The sequence below is a fragment of the Oncorhynchus kisutch genome, linkage group LG13 (genome assembly GCF_002021735.2).
Source record: "Oncorhynchus kisutch isolate 150728-3 linkage group LG13, Okis_V2, whole genome shotgun sequence".
Classification (NCBI taxonomy): domain Eukaryota; kingdom Metazoa; phylum Chordata; class Actinopteri; order Salmoniformes; family Salmonidae; genus Oncorhynchus; species Oncorhynchus kisutch.
This window is the reverse complement of record NC_034186.2, coordinates 17,256,951-17,276,684: the sequence shown is the minus strand read 5'-3', so window position 1 is coordinate 17,276,684 and position 19,734 is coordinate 17,256,951. Positions and strand designations below refer to the sequence as shown.

Sequence of the window (19,734 nt, the reverse complement as noted above, 5' to 3'; positions counted from 1 at the left end):
CTGCCAGGGTACAATTATGGCAATATTGCTCTAGAATATTAATGTTCTGTTGAAGACCTTTGGTTGGTGATTTTTATTTATTTTTACTTTATTTAACTAGGCAAATCTGTTAAGAAGAAATTCTTATTTTCAATGACGGTTGTTCAGGGGCAGAACAACAGATTTGTACCTTGTCAACCCGGGGATTCGATCTTGCAACCTTACTAGTCCAATGCGCTAAACACTAGGCTATGCTGCCGCCTAAATTAGAAGTACCAAGTCATCAGCATATAGCAGGTATTTCTGGGGCTGCAGAATGGTCCAACATGTCTGCTAATTCATTGATATAAATGTTGAAAAGAGTTGGACTCAGCCTTGTCTCACACATTGACATTGTGAAAAGAATTCTGTTCTTTGGTTTTTGATTTTTATTGCACACTTGTTTTCTGTGTCCATACATTTTATTAAGTCATATATATTACCACCAAGCTCACTTTGGAGAATTTTGTAGAATAGCCCTTCGTGCCAAATAGAATCAAATGTTTTTTTAAAGTCAATAAAGCAAGCAAAGATTTTGCCCTTTTTTTTTGGTGGACAGTAGTGTTTATTAACGAGTGTGTGTAAAGTGGACAGTAGTGTTTATTAACGAGTGTGTGTAAGGTGGACAGTAGTGTTTATTAACGAGTGTGTGTAAGGTGGACAGTAGTGTTTATTAACGAGTGTGTGTAAAGTGGACAGTAGTGTTTATTAACGAGTGTGTGTAAAGTGGACAGTAGTGTTTATTAACGAGTGTGTGTAAGGTGGACAGTAGTGTTTATTAACGAGTGTGTGTAAGGTGGACAGTAGTGTTTATTAACGAGTGTGTGTAAAGTGGACAGTAGTGTTTATTAACGAGTGTGTGTAAAGTGGACAGTAGTGTTTATTAACGAGTGTGTGTAAAGTGGACAGTAGTGTTTATTAACGAGTGTGTGTAAAGTGGACAGTAGTGTTTATTAACGAGTGTGTGTAAAGTGGACAGTAGTGTTTATTAACGAGTGTGTGTAAAGTGGACAGTAGTGTTTATTAACGAGTGTGTGTAAAGTGGACAGTAGTGTTTATTAACGAGTGTGTGTAAAGTGGACAGTAGTGTTTATTAACGAGTGTGTGTAAAGTGGACAGTAGTGTTTATTAACGAGTGTGTGTAAGGTGGACAGTAGTGTTTATTAACGAGTGTGTGTAAAGTGGACAGTAGTGTTTATTAACGAGTGTGTGTAAAGTGGACAGTAGTGTTTATTAACGAGTGTGTGTAAAGTGGACAGTAGTGTTTATTAACGAGTGTGTGTAAAGTGGACAGTAGTGTTTATTAACGAGTGTGTGTAAAGTGGACAGTAGTGTTTATTAACGAGTGTGTGTAAAGTGGACAGTAGTGTTTATTAACGAGTGTGTGTAAAGTGGACAGTAGTGTTTATTAACGAGTGTGTGTAAAGTGGACAGTAGTGTTTATTAACGAGTGTGTGTAAAGTGGACAGTAGTGTTTATTAACGAGTGTGTGTAAAGTGGACAGTAGTGTTTATTAACGAGTGTGTGTAAAGTGGACAGTAGTGTTTATTAACGAGTGTGTGTAAAGTGGACAGTAGTGTTTATTAACGAGTGTGTGTAAAGTGGACAGTAGTGTTTATTAATGAGTGTGTGTAAGGTGGACAGTAGTGTTTATTAATGAGTGTGTGTAAAGTGGACAGTAGTGTTTATTAATGAGTGTGTGTAAAGTGGACAGTAGTGTTTATTAATGAGTGTGTGTGTAAAGTGGACAGTAGTGTTTATTAATGAGTGTGTGTAAGGTGGACAGTAGTGTTTATTAATGAGTGTGTGTAAGGTGGACAGTAGTGTTTATTAATGAGTGTGTGTAAAGTGGACAGTAGTGTTTATTAATGAGTGTGTGTAAAGTGGACAGTAGTGTTTATTAATGAGTGTGTGTAAGGTGGACAGTAGTGCGGTGGTGTTTATTAATGAGTGTGTGTAAGATGTATATATGGTCAGTAAAGCAGTGGTGTTTATTAATGAGTGTGTGTAAGGTGGACAGTAGTGCGGTGGTGTTTATTAATGAGTGTGTGTAAGATGTATATATGGTCAGCAAAGCAGTGGTTAGGGAGAAAGACATTTTGCCATTTACTAATTACATGTTTTTCTTGATGAAAGGTTTGAATTCAAAATGCTACAGAAAACCTTTCCCAAGTTGCTGTTTACGCAAATTCCCCTGTAATTATTGGGGTCTGATTTGTCTCCCCTTTGGTGGATAGGGGAGATGAGCCCCTGGTTCCAGACATCAGGGAAGCAGCCAGAAGTTAAAACCATGTTGAACAATTTAAGCACAGCATTTTGCAACTCAGGTGTGCTGTTTTTCTGCATTTCTCTTGAGAGCCATGTCTGTCTACGGCGGCCCCTCAATAGCAAGGCTATGCTCATTAAGTCTGTACATAGTCAAAGTTTTCCTTAAGTTTGGGTCAGTCACTGTGGACAGGTATTCTGCCACTGTGTACTCTCTGTTTAGGGCCAAATAGCATTTTACTTTGCTCTGTTTTTTTTGTTAATTCTTTCCAATGTGTCAAGTAATTATCTTTTTGTTTTCTCATGATTTGGTTGGGTCTAATTGTGCTGCTGTCCTGGGGCTCTGTGGGGTGTGTTTGTGTTTGTGAACAGAGCCCCAGGACCAGCTTGCTTAGGGGACTCTTCTCCAGGTTCATCTCTCTGTAGGTGATGGCTTTGTTATGGAAGGTATGGGAATCGCTTCCTTTTAAGTGGTTGTAGAATTTAACAGAGTTTGATAATTAGTGTGTATCGGCCTAATTCTGCTCTGCATGCATTATTTGGTGTTCTACGTTGTACACTTTCTCTCTCTCTCACACACACACACACAACCTCTCTCACACACACATCTCTCCACACCCCCCCTCTCTCTCTCTCTCTCTCGCTCTCTCTCACACACACACACACACACACACACACACACACACACACACACACACATCTCCCCCCTCTTTCTCTCACTCACTCACACACAGCTCTCCCCACACTCTCTCTCGCTCTCACACACACACACACACACACACACACACACACACACACACACCTCTCTCTCTGTGTGATTGTTAGTTCTCAATATATAGAACCATTATCTTTTCAAAAGTATGTGGACACTTGCTTGTCAAACATCTCATTCCAAAATCATGGGCATTAAACATGGATTTTCCCCCCCTTTGCTGCTATAACAGCCTCCACTATTCTGGGAAGGCCTTCCTGCTAGATGTTGGAACATTGCTGCAGGAACTTGCTCCCATTCAGCCACAAGAGCATTAGTGAGGTCAGCACTGATTGGGTAATTACGCCTGGTTCGCAGTCGGTGTGCCAATTCATCCCAAAGATGTTTGATGGGGTTGAGGTCAGCGTTCTGTGCAGACCAGCGTACCAAGATCACCGACAACCCTAGCAGCGTACCAAGTAGAGGTCGACCGATTAAATCGGGATGGCCGATTTCAAGTTTTCATAATATATATATATATATATATATATATATATATATATATATATATATATATATATATATATATATATATATATATATATATATATATATATATATATACACACACACAGTGCCTTGCGAAAGTATTTATTGGATATTTGAAACGTTTTTTAACAAATCAAAAACTGAAAAATTGGGCGTGCAAAATTATTCAGCCCCTTTACTTTCAGTGCAGCAAACTCTCTCCAGAAGTTCAGTGAGGATCTCTGAATGATCCAATGTTGACCTAAATGACTAATGATGATAAATACAATCCACCTGTGTGTAATCATGTCTCCGTATAAATGCACCTGCACTGTGATAGTCTCAGAGGTCCGTTAAAAGCGCAGAGAGCATCATGAAGAACAAGGAACACACCAGGCAGGTCCGAGATACTGTTGTGAAGAAGTTTAAAGCCGGATGTGGATACAAAAAGATTTCCCAAGCCATTTCTTAAAGATATCCATAAAAAGTGTCGTTTAAAGTTTGCCACAAGCCACCTGGGAGACACACCAAACATGTGGAAGAAGGTGCACTGGTCAGATGAAACCAAAATGGAACTTTTTGGCAACAATGCAAAATGTTATGTTTGGCGTAAAAGCAACACAGCTCATCACCATGAACATACCATCCCCACTGTCAAACATGGTGGTGGCAGCATCATGGTTTGGGCCTGCTTTTCTTCAGCAGGGACAGGGAAGATGGTTAAAATTGATGGGAAGATGGATGGAGCCAAATACAGGACCATTCTGGAAGAAAACCTGATGGAGTCTGCAAAAGACCTGAGACTGGGACGGAGATTTGTCTTCCAACAAGACAATGATCCAAAACATAAAGCAAAATCTACAATGGAATGGTTCAAAAATGAACATATCCAGGTGTTAGAATGGCCAAGTCAAAGTCCAGACCTGAATCCAATCGAGAATCTGTGGAAAGAACTGAAAACTGCTGTTCACAAATGCTCTCCATCCAACCTCACTGAGCTCGAGCTGTTTTGCAAGGAGGAATGGGAAAACATTTCAGTCTCTCGATGTGCAAAACTGATAGAGACATACCCCAAGCGACTTACAGCTGTAATCGCAGCAAAAGGTGGCGCTACAAAGTATTAACTTAAGGGGGCTGAATAATTTTGCACGCCCAATTTTTCAGTTTTTGATTTGTTAAAAAAGTTTGAAATATCCAATAAATGTCGTTCCACTTCATGATTGTGTCCCACTTGTTGTTGATTCTTCACAAAAAAATACAGTTTTATATCTTTATGTTTGAAGCCTGAAATGTGGCAAAAGGTCGCAAAGTTCAAGGGGGCCGAAAACTTTCGCAAGGCACTGTATACATCTTCATTTAACTAGGCAAGTCAGTTAAGAACACATTCTTATGTTCAATGACGGCCTAGGAACAGTGGGTTAACTGCCTTGTTCAGGGGCAGAACGACAGATTTTCAACTTGTCAGCTCTGGGGATCTAATCTTGCAACCTTACAGTTAACTAGTCCAACGCTCTAACCACCTGCCTCTCATTGCACTCCACGAGGAGCCTGCCTGTTACGCGAATGCAGTAAGCCAAGGTAAGTTTCTAGCTAGCATTAAACTTCTTATAAAAATCAATCAATCATCTAGTAGTAGTTATCTACACATGGTTGATATTACTAGTTTATCTAGCGTGTCCTGTGTTGCATATAATGGATGCAATGCTGGGGGATGATAACAAAAGGGCATGTGAAAAAAGCACAATCGTTGGACGACTGTCCCCAACCATAAACGGCCGATTAATATGTATCGGCTTTTTTGGGTCCTCCAATAAATCGGTATTGGCGTTGAAAAATCATATTTGGTCGACCTCTAGTACCAAGATCACTGACAATCCTAGCAGTGTACCAAGATCACCGACAACATTATCAGTGTACCTACATGACCAATAGGCCTATCCCCAACACCAACTGCCAAAAGAGGGGAAAGAGGAGAGAGGAAGGAGAGAGACAGACACACCACGCATTAGGGTTATAGGGATCCCAGCAAGGAGTGTGTGTGTGTGTGTACTGGGGGGAGACGAGGAGGAGGGGGGCGATGAGGAGGAGGGGGCAGAATGGGAGAGAGCAAGTACGGGTGAGGAGGGGAGTGGGAGATAAGATGAGGATGGGTGAGTATGTTTCGTCTGGGCTATAAACCAATCCCCACCACAGCTAATCAATACAGGCCCAGTGGAATTAACAGTTATCTTAAAGTCCTTTAACAACAACAGCTTGATTAACACAATCATCCATTATTAAATACCCACACACCCAGGGCAAGCTCAGGGAGGGATGGATGGGTAGGGAGAGGGAGAAGGTACTAGAAGGAGTTAAGAGGGGGCTGAAGTGAGGGAGGGAAGAGGAGATGGAGTGGAGGGAAAGAGAGAGGGAGTGACAGGATAAATATATGTTTACATCTGTTGAAGAATCTGCTCCGTTTCTGGAATGCATTGGTTCTGACGGCACCTGTGGGGATGGGATAGAGATGGTGTGTGTGTCTAGGCATGGAACGCTGAGGGGGAAGGGGGTGGTGAGGGTCAGGGTCAGGGTAGAGGTTATGAGAGACTGGTGTTGAGCTGGGAGGCTTGCATGCCTGTCATGACTGGAAGCACACAGCCACATAAGAGAGCAGAGAAAACGTAACTGCCCCCAAGGGATGGACTTGGGCAGGGACGGGATGAGGGAGGGACTGGGATGGGATGAGGGAGGGACTGGGACGGGATGAGGGAGGGACTGGGACGGGATGAGGGAGGGACGGGATGAGGGAGGGACTGGGGCAGGGAGAGACTGGGGCAGGGACGGGATGGAGGAGGGACTGGGATGAGGGAGAGACGGGATGAGGGAGGGACTGGGGCAGGAGGAGGGGTCACTGGCTGGATAACTCTAGAGAACCAGAATAGACAGGAGGGGGGGGGGGGGGATTAGAGGGTTGTGTTTCCCCATGCCAGGGGCTGGGGCTAGAGGGCTCTGCCTGGGTTTGGTGGAGAGGGCCAGGTCGAGCAGCACTGGACGGGATGGGGAAGTGAGTCAGGGGTGATAATTGGTCCTTCACCTTTACCCAGCTGACCCAAGGAGAGCAGGGGAGCAGAACTAGACGGGACAGGTTGAGAGGGAGGCAGGGGAAGGGTAGACTGAGGAGGGAGTGTGAGAATGATCTGGCCCCTAGACATGCACAGCTGACCCAGGGAAAGAAGGATGGGACAGGTTGAGAGAGAACGGGTAAGCTAGCTAGGAGTCTAGGAACGGGGGAGACAGGGGTGACAGGGGTGACCCAGGTAGAGCATCAGCCAACCAGTTAAATAGGAAAAGATCACTCCCTCTGGAGAAAAGGATAGAGGTGAGAAAAAGAGGAATAGGGATAAAGGGAGTGGGCAAGGAGGTGGGGGGAGACAGTATAAATGGGGAAGAACTAGAGAGGGGAAAGTGAGGGGAAGAGGAGGGGAGGCAGGAAAAGCATAGCTGAGAACAGCCTCTGAATCTGTAGTCTATGATCTATGGTATGGGAGGTCAGAGTGGCAGGGACAGGCCCGTGCACATGGCTCTACCCATCTCCACTCATCTTCCCCCCCACACACACTACATTATACCAGCGGGGTGCAGAAGAGGGGTTGACTAGTAGGTGCTATTAGCGGAGTGAGTGAGAGATACTGGTGATACAGATTGACAGACAAAGTGGCTGTGGTTCATTAGTAATCTATTGAGTGCGAGTATGTCAAAAAGTTGTTTGAGAGTGTAAAAGAGAAGAGTGACTAAGTAAACGAGTACTATGTATGTGAGTGCGTGAGTGAGTGAGTGAGTGAGTAAGTAAACGAGTACTATATGTATGTATGTATGTGAGTGAGTAAACGAGTACTATATGTATGTATGCGAGTGAGTGACTAAACGAGTACTATATGTATGTATGTATGTGAGTGAGTACTATATGTGAGTGAGTGAGTAAACGAGTACTATATGTATGTGAGTGAGTGAGTAAACGAGTACTATATGTATGTGAGTGAGTGAGTAAACGAGTACTATATGTATGTATGTATGTATGTATGTATGTATGTATGTATGTATGTATGTATGTATGTATGTATGTATGTGAGTGAGTGAGTACTATATGTGAGTGAGTGAGTAAACGAGTACTATATGTGGCCAGAAAACTGTATGGTGGTGAGGTAACCCCATATAGACAGATTCATGTCCTGTTTAACTCGGAGGGTAAACTAGCATAAAGCCTGTCCGTCTCTCCTCCTCTGAGGTTCACCATCCTAAACCCACTGGAGGACTAGAGGGAGGATTGTCTTACAGGTGGGGGTTAGAGGCTAGAACAGAGCTGGACCTCAACTACCAAGCACTAACGTACTTAACCCTCCTACCCCCTCACCCACTACCCCTGCCCTAACGGGAACACAAATGTCCCTGCATGCGGCCGGGTAGGAGGGAGAGAGAGAGCGAGCAGGAGAGAGGAGGCCCCATAATTAACATGCCAGGCAATCTGAGGACTCTGTGCTCCTCTTCCCACACAAATGCCAAACCCCCATGATTATTATGGTAACACTTCACTCTGTGAAGACACATGGAGGAGAGGGAGGGAGTGTTGGATTACTGGAGGCTTGAGAAGGGGGCTGGGGTGAGGGATAGATGGAGTGAGGAGGTGGAAGCCAGTGCCCTGCTCTGTGATTGACATGTTTAGCAGCAGCTTCCTGGAGCTTTGCGTTATACAACAGAACACATTCTGGGTACTGTACTCAAAACACAAGACTCAGAGCAGGTGGATGGGAAAAAATTGTAAATGTTTATTCTCAACTGCACCGTTTGTAATGTTGACATTTTATTGCAATGCAAACCAGTGGTAGCCTGGTGGACCCAGTGATCAGTTGAACTGAAGTAGCCTGGTGGACCCAGTGATCAGTTGAACTGAAGTAGCCTGGTGGACCCAGTGATCAGTTGAACTGAAGTAGCCTGGTGGACCCAGTGATCAGTTGAACTGAGGTAGCCTGGTGGACCCAGTGATCAGTTGAACTGAAGTAGCCTGGTGGACCCAGTGATCAGTTGAACTGAAGTAGCCTGGTGGACCCAGTGATCAGTTGAACTGAAGTAGCCTGGTGGACCCAGTGATCAGTTGAACTGAAGTAGCCTGGTGGACCCAGTGATCAGTTGAACTGAAGTAGCCTGGTGGACCCAGTGATCAGTTGAACTGAAGTAACCTGGTGGACCCAGTGATCAGTTGAACTGAAGTAGCCTGGTGGACCCAGTGATCAGTTGAACTGAAGTAGCCTGGTGGACCCAGTGATCAGTTGAACTGAAGTAGCCTGGTGGACCCAGTGATCAAGCTGGTTCCACCAAGCTAAACCGGCTGTGCAACAGTCTTTCATTTTTCATCAAACAAACTTCAGCAGAAACCCATACCTGAATAAATAGCCAGGTCTACTGTATGTAGAGGCCAAAGGTTTGCATGAATCCATGTGAACACACTAAAACTGATGTCATAGACTAAACCATAATAAAATCAATCTCAGTGACTGTGACATGACCATGACCCATATGGCCTTGAGGTTTAACATGGGAACATTCCCACCCAGTTGCAGTCCCTATTGCCACTAACTAACACCCCTGTTGGCATGTCTTTGGACATCATATGTGTGTGCCCGTGCATGTCATCCTGTTAAGGTTTCTGATTTATCTAGCCAGTAGGGCACAGAACACCTTTGACTGCTCTGGGGACCAAGAAAACATTTACCCTGTTTTTGGAAATGAGGCCCTTTATCTCCTCCCCCAGAGTCAGATGGACTGGTGGTTACCTCGAACTTCCTTCATACTGGACAGAGACATAAACTCGTGGAGACCATTTTATCGGACTCTGGGGAAGGAGATACATTGGATTTGGCCAATTTATCCCTTTAACTGGGAAGAGTTCAAGCTAACGTTACGATTTCTGCCTACACCCACTCAAACCATGGCTTACACATTTCAACACGCTCCTGAACCACCGGGTCCAACCCGCTCACTTATACTCAGAAACATATGAACGCACACAGGCACACTAACACAAGCATGCGCACACACACACGCATTGACCGCAGCTCAAAGGTTTCAGAACTCCACAGAATATCAAACAGACAAACCCTGGTAAAAGACTGTTCTATGCAATGAAATGTGTACACAGGCCTGTGTGTGAGCGTTTGTGTGTGTAGGTGAAGTATTCCTAGTATCCATCCCCTCTCCATCCCGGTTCAGGGTGGTTTATGTGCATCTGTCACGCATGGCCTGTCTATCAGGTCTTTAGTTATGGCCAGTTGACAGGTTGACGAGAGACAGAGCTGAGAGAGGAGGTCCTACCATCATACAGCTCAGTACAGGGGGGCGGGGCTGTGTCATAGCAGGCCTCTTAACTGGTTGATCACATGACAATATTGGTTCTAGTATAAATGTGGCCAGAAGAACAGTCCAATCAAATCATCTAATACAGGTGGAAAATGAAGCAGAACAAAAGGATCAATATAACCATGATGTAGTGGATAATGACTCCAGGGACGAGGCTGGTCCTTCAAAACAACAAAGCATCATGTGTGTGATTCTGTGGATGCTGGAGGGTGCATGTGTTTTTGTGTGTGTGATTACCTCATGCAGCCATGTGAGTGAGTGAGTGACACACACACAGTGTGCCCACCTGTTTGACACCGAGGGCCTGAGAAAGTGAAGAGGAATGAACAGAATGTCTGTCTGTGAGCACTGGGGTTGGGCCCAGATATGTTAGTGTGTGTGTGTGTGTATGTGTGTGTCTGATTAACACAGCTATGGGAGAGTGGTGGGGAATGGCATTTAGAGTGGGATATTTTACCAAGCAGCTGAGGAGAGAAATAAACACACACGGGATTCACTCTCCTCACTCTATAGCCTCACTATTAAAATAGTGAGAGACGATTACTGGCATGCACAGAAAGTTTCTCTTACACAAACGGGCACATGCATGGACATAGCAACTGTGTAGTCTGAAATTTAAAAAACACATGCCCTATAGAGCTCTGTGTGTGAACAGAGAAAGAAGAGAGTTTTCAGGAAAGAGAGAGAGGAGTGATAGAGGAGAGATTCTGGTGAGAAACTAGAGTGTGTGAACCAGCGAATGATGCAGAGAAACAAACTAAAAGAAAGACATTAAGCCACGGCCAAATAAGGACAGGCTTTTGAGTGAGATGCATCAAATGACATCAGCGTGTGTTGTATTGGTGCCATATTTTAACTATATATGTGATGCTAGATGGAATGGTTCAATCAACTCAATACACAAAGAGATCTTTAGAAATCTGCTGCCCTGATATATATATATATATGTATGTATGTATGTATGTATGTATGTGTGTGTGTGTATATATATATATATATATATATATTATATACCATTTAGCTGACACTTTTATCTGACGCGACTTCCAGTCACAGAGAGGGTGTCGTGGGGTTGGCTTGATCTGATTAACGACATCAGAGACAGACGAAATATGAGGTGGAAATCGCTCCGGCCAGGGAACGTAGACCTCTTTATCAACATGTAGTCATGTCAGCCAAAACAACCATCTATAGTTGCAAGTGTGCATGCAACATTTGGTTCTGGATGCAGGGATGAATCTGCCCTGCATTAACAGATCCACACACACACACATCTGCCCTGCATTAACAGATCCACACACACACACCTGCCCTGCATTAACAGATCCACACACACACACCTGCCCTGCATTAACAGTTCCACACACACACCTGCCCTGCATTAACAGTTCCACACACACACCTGCCCTGCATTAACAGATCCACACACACACCTGCCCTGCATTAACAGATCCACACACACACCTGCCCTGCATTAACATATCCACACACACACCTGCCCTGCATTAACATATCCACACACACACCTGCCCTGCATTTACATATCCACACACACACCTGCCCTGCATTAACAGATCCACACACACACCTGCCCTGCATTAACAGATCCACACACACACCTGCCCTGCATTAACAGATCCACACACACACCTGCCCTGCATTAACAGATCCACACACACACCTGCCCTGCATTAACAGATCCACACACACACCTGCCCTGCATTAACAGATCCACACACACACCTGCCCTGCATTAACAGATCCACACACACACCTGCCCTGCATTAACAGATCCACACACACACCTGCCCTGCATTAACAGATCCACACACACACCTGCCCTGCATTAACAGATCCACACACACACACCTGCCCGGCAATACCAGATCCACACACACACCTGCCCTGCAATACCAGATCCACACATCTGCCCTGCAATACCAGATCCACACATCTGCCCTGCAATACCAGATCCACACATCTGCCCTGCAATACCAGATCCACACATCTGCCCTGCAATACCAGATCCACACATCTGCCCTGCAATAACAGATCCACACATCTGCCCTGCAATAACAGATCCACACAGCTGCCCTGCAATAACAGATCCACACATCTGCCCTGCAATAACAGATCCACACATCTGCCCTGCAATAACAGATCCACACACCCACAAGTTACATCTCATATACTAAAGCTGAAGAACTGCACATTCAGGTACTTGTTATGGTGAATTCATTAAACATAAAAAGGAGAATGCCGCACAGTGCTGCTCATGATACAAGGTGATTTTATTACGATGTTCCGGTCTTCATCATGCCTGTGTGTGTTTGTTAGTCAAGCTCGTTGTTAGAGGACTTTAAGATGATAACTTTTTGACCCTAGAGTGTGCGTGAACTGTGGCAAAAACAGTGGTGGAAAAAATGCCCAATTGTCATATCTTTGAGTAAAGATAACTTAATAGAAACTGACTGAAGTGTAAAATACTGTGTTTTTGGTTTTAAATATACTTAACTATCAAAAGTAAATGTAATTGCAATAATATACTTAAGTATCAAAAATAAAATTAAAAGTATACACCATTTCAAACTCCTTATATTAAGCAAACCAGACGACACCATTCACTTTCTTCCCATCTACAGATAGCCAGGGGAACACTCCAACACTCAGACATAATTTACAAACAAGGCCTTTGTGTTTCGTGAGTCTGCCAGATCAGAGGCAGTAGGGATGTTCAGTGATGATCAAAATGTACTTTTGGGTGTCTGGGAAAATGTATGGAGTAAAAAGTACATAATTATAAATAGTAAAGTACAGATAGCCCAAAACATGTTCAAGGATTTTTACTGAACTACTTACCCCTGAATAAAATCACCCGGGCGCACGAGCAAGTGTGCTGCAATTTCCTTTTCCTACGCGCATGACTAAATCGCTTTGAATAAAACCGTCTGCTGAATGGCATAATAATATATTTTAAATAATTGAATCACCAAGTCACATGAAGACATAATAGCAGAGTCCAAGGGTAAGACTACAACATCGTATTATAGAAGAATTATACAGTCACTAAGTGAAGCCTAAATACATCTGTGGTTAGATGCACACATGACACTGAACACCACAGGTAGCATGTGTGTGCATGTGCACACGTGTGAGAGATGACAGGTTGCAGACAGTGGGAAATGACAATGAGAGGTTAACAGGGTCTGATGACAGACCACACAGCAGTGATTTATAGACCTAATAAATGGGCCGATCGTCGGCACGGTAACAAGATCCCCACAAGGTTTGGGGAATGGGGGGGGGGGGGTACTAATAACTTGATGCTGAGATGGGGGGAAATAGCTGCCATATCAGATCCAGTACAGGAACCTGAACCACTCCACCTCTAACGCACAAACAGGTCAACATTCTAACCCCGCCCGGGTGGGAGGAAGAAGACTGTGTGTGTGTGTGTGTAGCAGTGAAAGGGATCTGTACTGCCAGGGTGATTTACACAAAACAGAGCTAGAGACAAACTGACAACAGAAACTGCAATAAAACACTACCCAGCCACTGACTGAGGGGATAAGAATGTGTGTGTGTGTGTGTGTGTGTGTACCAAATAAAGTCATGCCAACTCTCAATCAGTTAACCATATGTTGAGTGAGGGACAGCAACAGTACACACACCCCTTCCTATATCTAGAAATACTCCTTCACACCATCACACGGGATAATCTGCTATTTGTTTAGTAAACAAACAATAGCCGGTTGCCCTCTCAGCTTTGCCCCTTGACCTTTGCAAATCCAAAGTGGACACGTTGTTTGCGGAAGGAACACACTTGTGAGGAACACATTTTGGTTCATTTCCTTACATTGACGAATGGTTCATTTCCTTACATTGACGAATGGTCAAATTATTCATCGTCTTTTGTTTGTAGCGCTCCTCTTAATGTTGAGTAAGTATGTGCATCCGATTATGCAGACTACCTGGCCTGCATGCAAATGTAGGCCTAGAAATGTGTGGATCTGATAGTATTTCTGATTGTCTTAACTCCCCACCACTGTGGAGCTTCTCAAAGTCATTTTTGTCTTCACAACGTACTTTTATTTCCCTTGAGAATGACAATAGGTCCTCAACGTAGCCCATTTTAAACATCTTTCCAGCTCTCTTCCACTCTTGCTCTGATCCGGTGGAACCTTCATAAAACAGGCCTACCTGATTACTTCTTATCCCTGGTGCAGATAGCCTACAGCTGTCTGTCAGGAGCTCACTGGCACAGGAAACTAGGAGGGCCCAGAATATTCTATACAATGTTGCAAGCTTGCAAGCACCAGCTTCAGGCCAGACCAAGTTAATAGTTGATACAATGTTTTAAGTTCCTTGCAGACAGGCCATGTGTAGCCAATGTGATCTATAGAATGCCTTTTAAATTAGGATATTTTCTACCTGCAATATTTTTTTTTGTTGGCTTTATGTAGGCTATTTTTACATAGAAGCAATAGAAGTTAGTTTAAGAATCATGATTAACCACATTATAATGATTTTGAGATACGAAGGCTTTATTCTAAATGAAATGAAAATCAGAACTGGCACACAGATCGGTAGAAATAGTAGGATAAATTGTCACTCCAAATGGAAAAGGTTGACAACCCCTGGTGCAGCCTATTACCTACCGGTAACTTCAGGAGCTTCATGACAGAATCTATGACCAGCAGTAGCTGGAGGAGAGACAGGGACAGGTTCTTCTTCTGGCCAGACTATCCCCCCCCCCCCCCCCCCCCAAAGTCATTTGTGAGTCTTAATTATTGAATCACTGTGTGCTTAAAGCATCAGACAAGCTCAGTAGCCTACATATAGTTGATTTTATGAAAACATATAGGGTGTGTCGATATAGGGAAAAATACAAATTAACATTTTGACCCATCGATTTGTTGAAAGAACAGACGACGCTGGGTTGACTAAGATTTTGTTTTGTCAGGGATAGCCCTAGTGGAAACTACAAACTTCAGAAGCCTTTTTAAACCTCAAATGCACTGCTAGTTTGCAATTCCTGCTCTACAGGACAATTCCTGCAACAACATGGTGATCAAATTAAGATCATACACCTGTATGTTAAAGGGGAAATCCACCACTTTTCAACCTCATATTCAATATCTCCAGCACCATACCAGTGTATTTTACAAATTACGTGCATCTACATTCTGTAGTTTCCCTTTAAGATTCAGAGAAATAACAGAGCAAACAATGTGATTATAATAGGCTACACCTACATTACACAGAGACATAGATAAACATTCACAAAGAGACCAACAAAGACAGATGGAGAGGCTGAAATAGAGATGGATGGAGGGAGGGAGAGAACTAGGAGAGAGATCCGTCACATAGGGCCTGAACCCGCATGGCTCAGCACTCCTCCACCCTCCTCCTTTCTGTGTTCTGTCCGTTCCTGTCGTTTATTAGGTTATCTGGGCTCTCACCCCCCCCATCCCCAGGATTCATTACAGCCTTAACTGCTCACTTAGGTTTATGCTCTCTTTAAATTAAACTGCAGATAACCGGGCAACCAAATAAACACCTGCACTACCACCGAGAAAGAGAGAACTCAGTGAAGAGGAAATTAAGAAAAATAACAGTGTGTGTGTGGTCATCAGTACTGTAAGACTGGTCCACATCATTAGTAATTCAATTTGCTCTTTATTAGAGGCTCTTATCTGCAGCACAGACGGCTACTTTCTATCTCTCTCCCTCGTTCCATCTTCTTCTATCGCAACATTCTTTCCTCTATTTATCCTTCCCTCCATCACTGAGAAACAAACAATATAAGTCCTGCTTCAGGCCAGCTACATCTCTACACTTACAGAGGACGATAAAGCACAGAACTAGGAGAAAGAATGACTGGATGGAGAGAGACGGGGGGGGGGGGTCAGAGACAGAACGAGACAAGAGAAGAATTAGACAGTAGGAAAGCAATTGAGGACAGATAATTTGTGTGAGAGGGGGAGAGGAGGAGGGTGAATGAAGAGAGAGAAAAGAGAGAGAAGCAGAGAGAGTGAGCTATGGAGAGAGTGCCAGACAGCCAGCCATCAGGATGAATAAAGCCTAATGTTAATAGTGATGGCTTTTTTAATGTCTGCTCGACTCCATTGACTGGGGGCGATTACACTGAGATGGGCATGAGAGGGATGAAGAGAATGGAAGGGTGGAAGGAAGGAAGGAAGGGAGGAGGGGCCGAGGGTTGTAAAAACACAGATTGCATTCCATCAGGTTAGGTCTATATTCTCTAGTTCGTTAAAACAATCCAATTTGCAAAAGGATAATTATGCATTAGCTGCTTTTTATCTAGTGGGCTGGCTGGGGGGAGAGGAGAGTGGTGGTGGTGCCAGGACTTGATAGCAGCAGCCTCTTCCCCACCTTCACCCACTGCAAATTACCCACTATCACAGCTCAATTGGGTAATCAATTACCACCCCTTCCTACCCCCTACACACACACACACACACAGATCACAGCAGCTCTCCATAGGCCTCTCATAGAGAGGAATGCTGACCCCTATTGGAGAGAGGGGACAGTGGGGAATAAAATTGGCCCAATCAAAGCACTGGCAAGAGTGCAAATGTCCAACAGTGTCCTAAAATGAGTCACTAAACCATAGAGCTATTAGATAGACTGGATCCACAGTACTGTCCATGTAATGTCATTCTCCACGGAGGATATTTTCATTAAGTGAATTCGTCAGAGTAGCCTAGTGGTTAGAGTGTTGGACTAGTAACCGAAAGGTTGCAAGTTCAAATCCCCGAGCTGACAAGGTACAAATCTGTCGTTCTGCCCCTGAACAAGGCAGTTAACCACTGTTCCTAGGCTGTCATTGAAAATAGGAATTTGTTCTTAACTGACTTGTCCTAGTTAAATAAAGGTGAAATTAAATAAAAAAGAGAACATCACTCGCAACTAGCTGAATTAATTAGCTAGACCTCCTGAGTCCCGAGTAGAAGGAAAATTATAGTAAACAAACTATTTATCTAATTGGACCTCTATATGATTTACTCTCACTACCAGTGGAAATTTGACGGTGTCTTAAGTTTAAAATGGATAGAAATTCCATGAATTCCTCCATTTATTTCAGAGGTACAGTTGATATAACAGGGGTCAGAGTTTTAAATTGACCAGAAACACCTCTTGGCCTAATAGGATGGATCATGTTTACCTCCGTATTCCCTAGTGTTTGCCAGGACGTAATTAGTAAGATCTTATTTATTTTTCCTGGTTAAATAAAATGTCAAATAAAGTGCTGTCTTTCTACCTGTCCTGGAGGGGCTGGGGGAGAGACGTCGTAGCTTGTGTCTGCCGAACGAGACCAGTTCACGGGACATGGTCCTCTTCACACCTCCCGGGCTCCAGACCGGGGTGTGTGTCCGAACCGGGCTGTGTGTCCGTCGGTGGAGAGAGTAGCGGCTGTTCAGGGTCATGTCTGCTGGGCTGGACCTCCGCTCGGATCCAGACTCACTGCAACACACAGCACAAGGTATGTGTCAGAGACAGGTAGGTGTGTGTGGTGTGTGTGTGAAAACATTCAGAAAAATATAGATTTGGCCAAAGGCAATATTACATGTTCACAGATACAAAATCAGGATAAAAAAAGAGACATATTCCAACATGCATTACCAGACGTAAGAGAATAGGTGTGATACAAGTAAAGACATCTCTGGCTTCCCTTAATCCTCCTCTTTCTCACCTGCTAGCCGACTTCCTGATAATCTTCATCCTACTCCTGAGTTTGAACCCTACAGGGGAGGAGGAGGGGGGCACTATTATGCGTTGAGTTACAGATAGAGGGACACTGGACACCCCCTTGGCCCCGTTCTCTTTCTCCGAGGTCCAACGAAACACAGACCCACGTCGGGCCCCTATCCCTCCTCCTGTACCAGTCTGCCCCCCTCCTCCAGACCCTGCCTTCCAGCGGTAGAGACTACTGAGGGAGGTGGAGGCACCTGCTGCCTTACGCTGCTTGGCTAAAAGACTTGGGGATTTGGGTTTCTTGGATTCCCCCTTTCCCTTCTCTGAAGCTCTCTGAGGCAGAGCCAGGGCTTTGGGTGATAGGGGCTTCCGGGACAGCCTGGCCTGGCCACTTGCAGAAGACGACACCCAGGTGTACTTGGTGGTCTTAGGGACTGCGATGGATAGACTGAGCCTACGGGGAACCTTCTTGATAGGGGCAGAGGCTCTTCTACTAGGGAGCCCAGGATGGGAGACTGGGATGGGGGAAGAGGTGATGAGTTTGTCTGGGGGCTGGGCCTCTGTTCTGGCCTGGCTGGGCCCAGCTCCTCCTGGCTGATGGCGGTTCACCCAAGTGAACTTGGAGTGTCTCTGGGGAGAGGATGTTGTCTGGGGCTGGGCTGGTGTGGAATTGGACATGGGACTTAGTTGGGGTCCTTGTAGGGCACTAGGGGAGGCAGAGAGAGGGGGTGAAAGAAGTAGAGGTGGGTCCGTATCGCTAGGGATGAGGTTGCCGGTGGTTGCCTTGACAGTATGTTTACCTCCTGTGCTGGTTTTCTCAGAGTGACGAGGTCTGATATGCAGCTGAGCAGTGCTCTGGACCATGGTGGTAGTAACAGTAGATTTGTCTGAGACAGGGACACTTGTCAATTCTGTATTATTTTCTCCAGGGGCAGTGGCTTTCACAGGCAGTCCCATGCCCTTCTCTTCAATGGTGGGCTGAAACTCATATTTAGTCTCTCTCTGCTGGTCGTCTGGAGGTCCAGGCCCTGTTAGCCCAGAGAGTCCCAGCCAAGCGTCACCCCCAGGTCCTGTTCTCCTTCTGCCTGATTCAGTCTCTGACTCTATAGCTGTGGCTCCACTGCCTGTCACAGTTCTTCTCACTCCCCCTGTGAGTGCATACTGCTGGCCCCTTGGCCCTGTTAGATCCCCAGACGTAGCATATTTTGTTCTATCCTTCTCTCTTCTAGCCAGGTTATTGCTGTGGCTGAGCTGTGAGGTGCCTCTAGCATTAAGGGACAGCAAGCCAGTAGAGGAGTTGGGTTCTGCAGAAACTAACGGCTGCTCTAAAGGGTGCTTGGCAGTCTGTATAGTAGGTCTACTTTGCTGGGCTGAGCTGCTCTTGTTATTGAGGGAGTAGGTCTTCCTCCAGTGTTCCGCGGACTGGGGGGGGTAAGGCCCACTCCGGGAGGGGAATGTGGGGATGAAAGATGAGCTGTGACCCCTGCCTCGTGGCGGTGGCCTCGCTGGGTGCCACTGCCGGCCAGAAGTAGAAGGGACATCACCATGGACACTCTTGTGGTTGTTGATGAGACCTGTTAGATGACAGAACGAGGTTAAGAGGTAGCTGGCAAATGTGGTAAATTCAAGTTACCTCCTGTGTGAATCTAGCTAGCCTCTACGTTCGGTCGTCCAGATGTATAGGCAATAATATAGTTAGTAACCTACGCGCCTGCTAGCGATAGCCAGCTAGCTAGGCATAAACAGATAACGTATTGGTTCGCAAAGACAACACAGCATTCATAAGTCTCAAATTGAATAGTTCAGTATCAGCTAGTTATTAAATATAATACACCAGATATGTTCACTGTACTGTAAACCACCAACTTACTTTGCAACAGATCGATTTGCCTTTTCAGCGCGTCTCTCTCCATGTTTACGTCCGAAGCTCAAATCGTCATCATGTAGCGCCACGAATATGTGTATTGCCGCGTTCAAAACAACTGGGAACTCGGAAAAAACTATCTCCGACTTTGGAAATTCGATTTGAACGGTCATCAAACTTGGAATTTCAACTCGGGAACTCTGGCCTCTTTCCAGAGCTACGGCTTTCGGACCCAAAGATCACTGGCGTGATGATTTTT

The 19,734-nt window shown here is 44.8% G+C and overlaps 1 protein-coding gene across 1 annotated transcript in view; it reads right to left on the bottom strand.

The window, feature by feature from the left end:
- Positions 1-19,687, bottom strand: part of zc3h3 (zinc finger CCCH-type containing 3) — an 85,570-nt gene extending 65,883 nt beyond the window's left edge. Inside the window, exons 1-3 of the mRNA XM_031785699.1 lie at positions 19,482-19,687; positions 17,610-19,185; positions 17,178-17,380 (exon numbers count right to left, since the gene is read on the bottom strand). Coding sequence (XP_031641559.1) covers positions 17,178-17,380; positions 17,610-19,185; positions 19,482-19,524 — 1,822 coding nt within the window. The 5' untranslated portion in view covers positions 19,525-19,687. The remainder of the gene's footprint in view (positions 1-17,177; positions 17,381-17,609; positions 19,186-19,481) is intronic.
- Between the last annotated feature and the right edge of the window lie 47 nt (positions 19,688-19,734).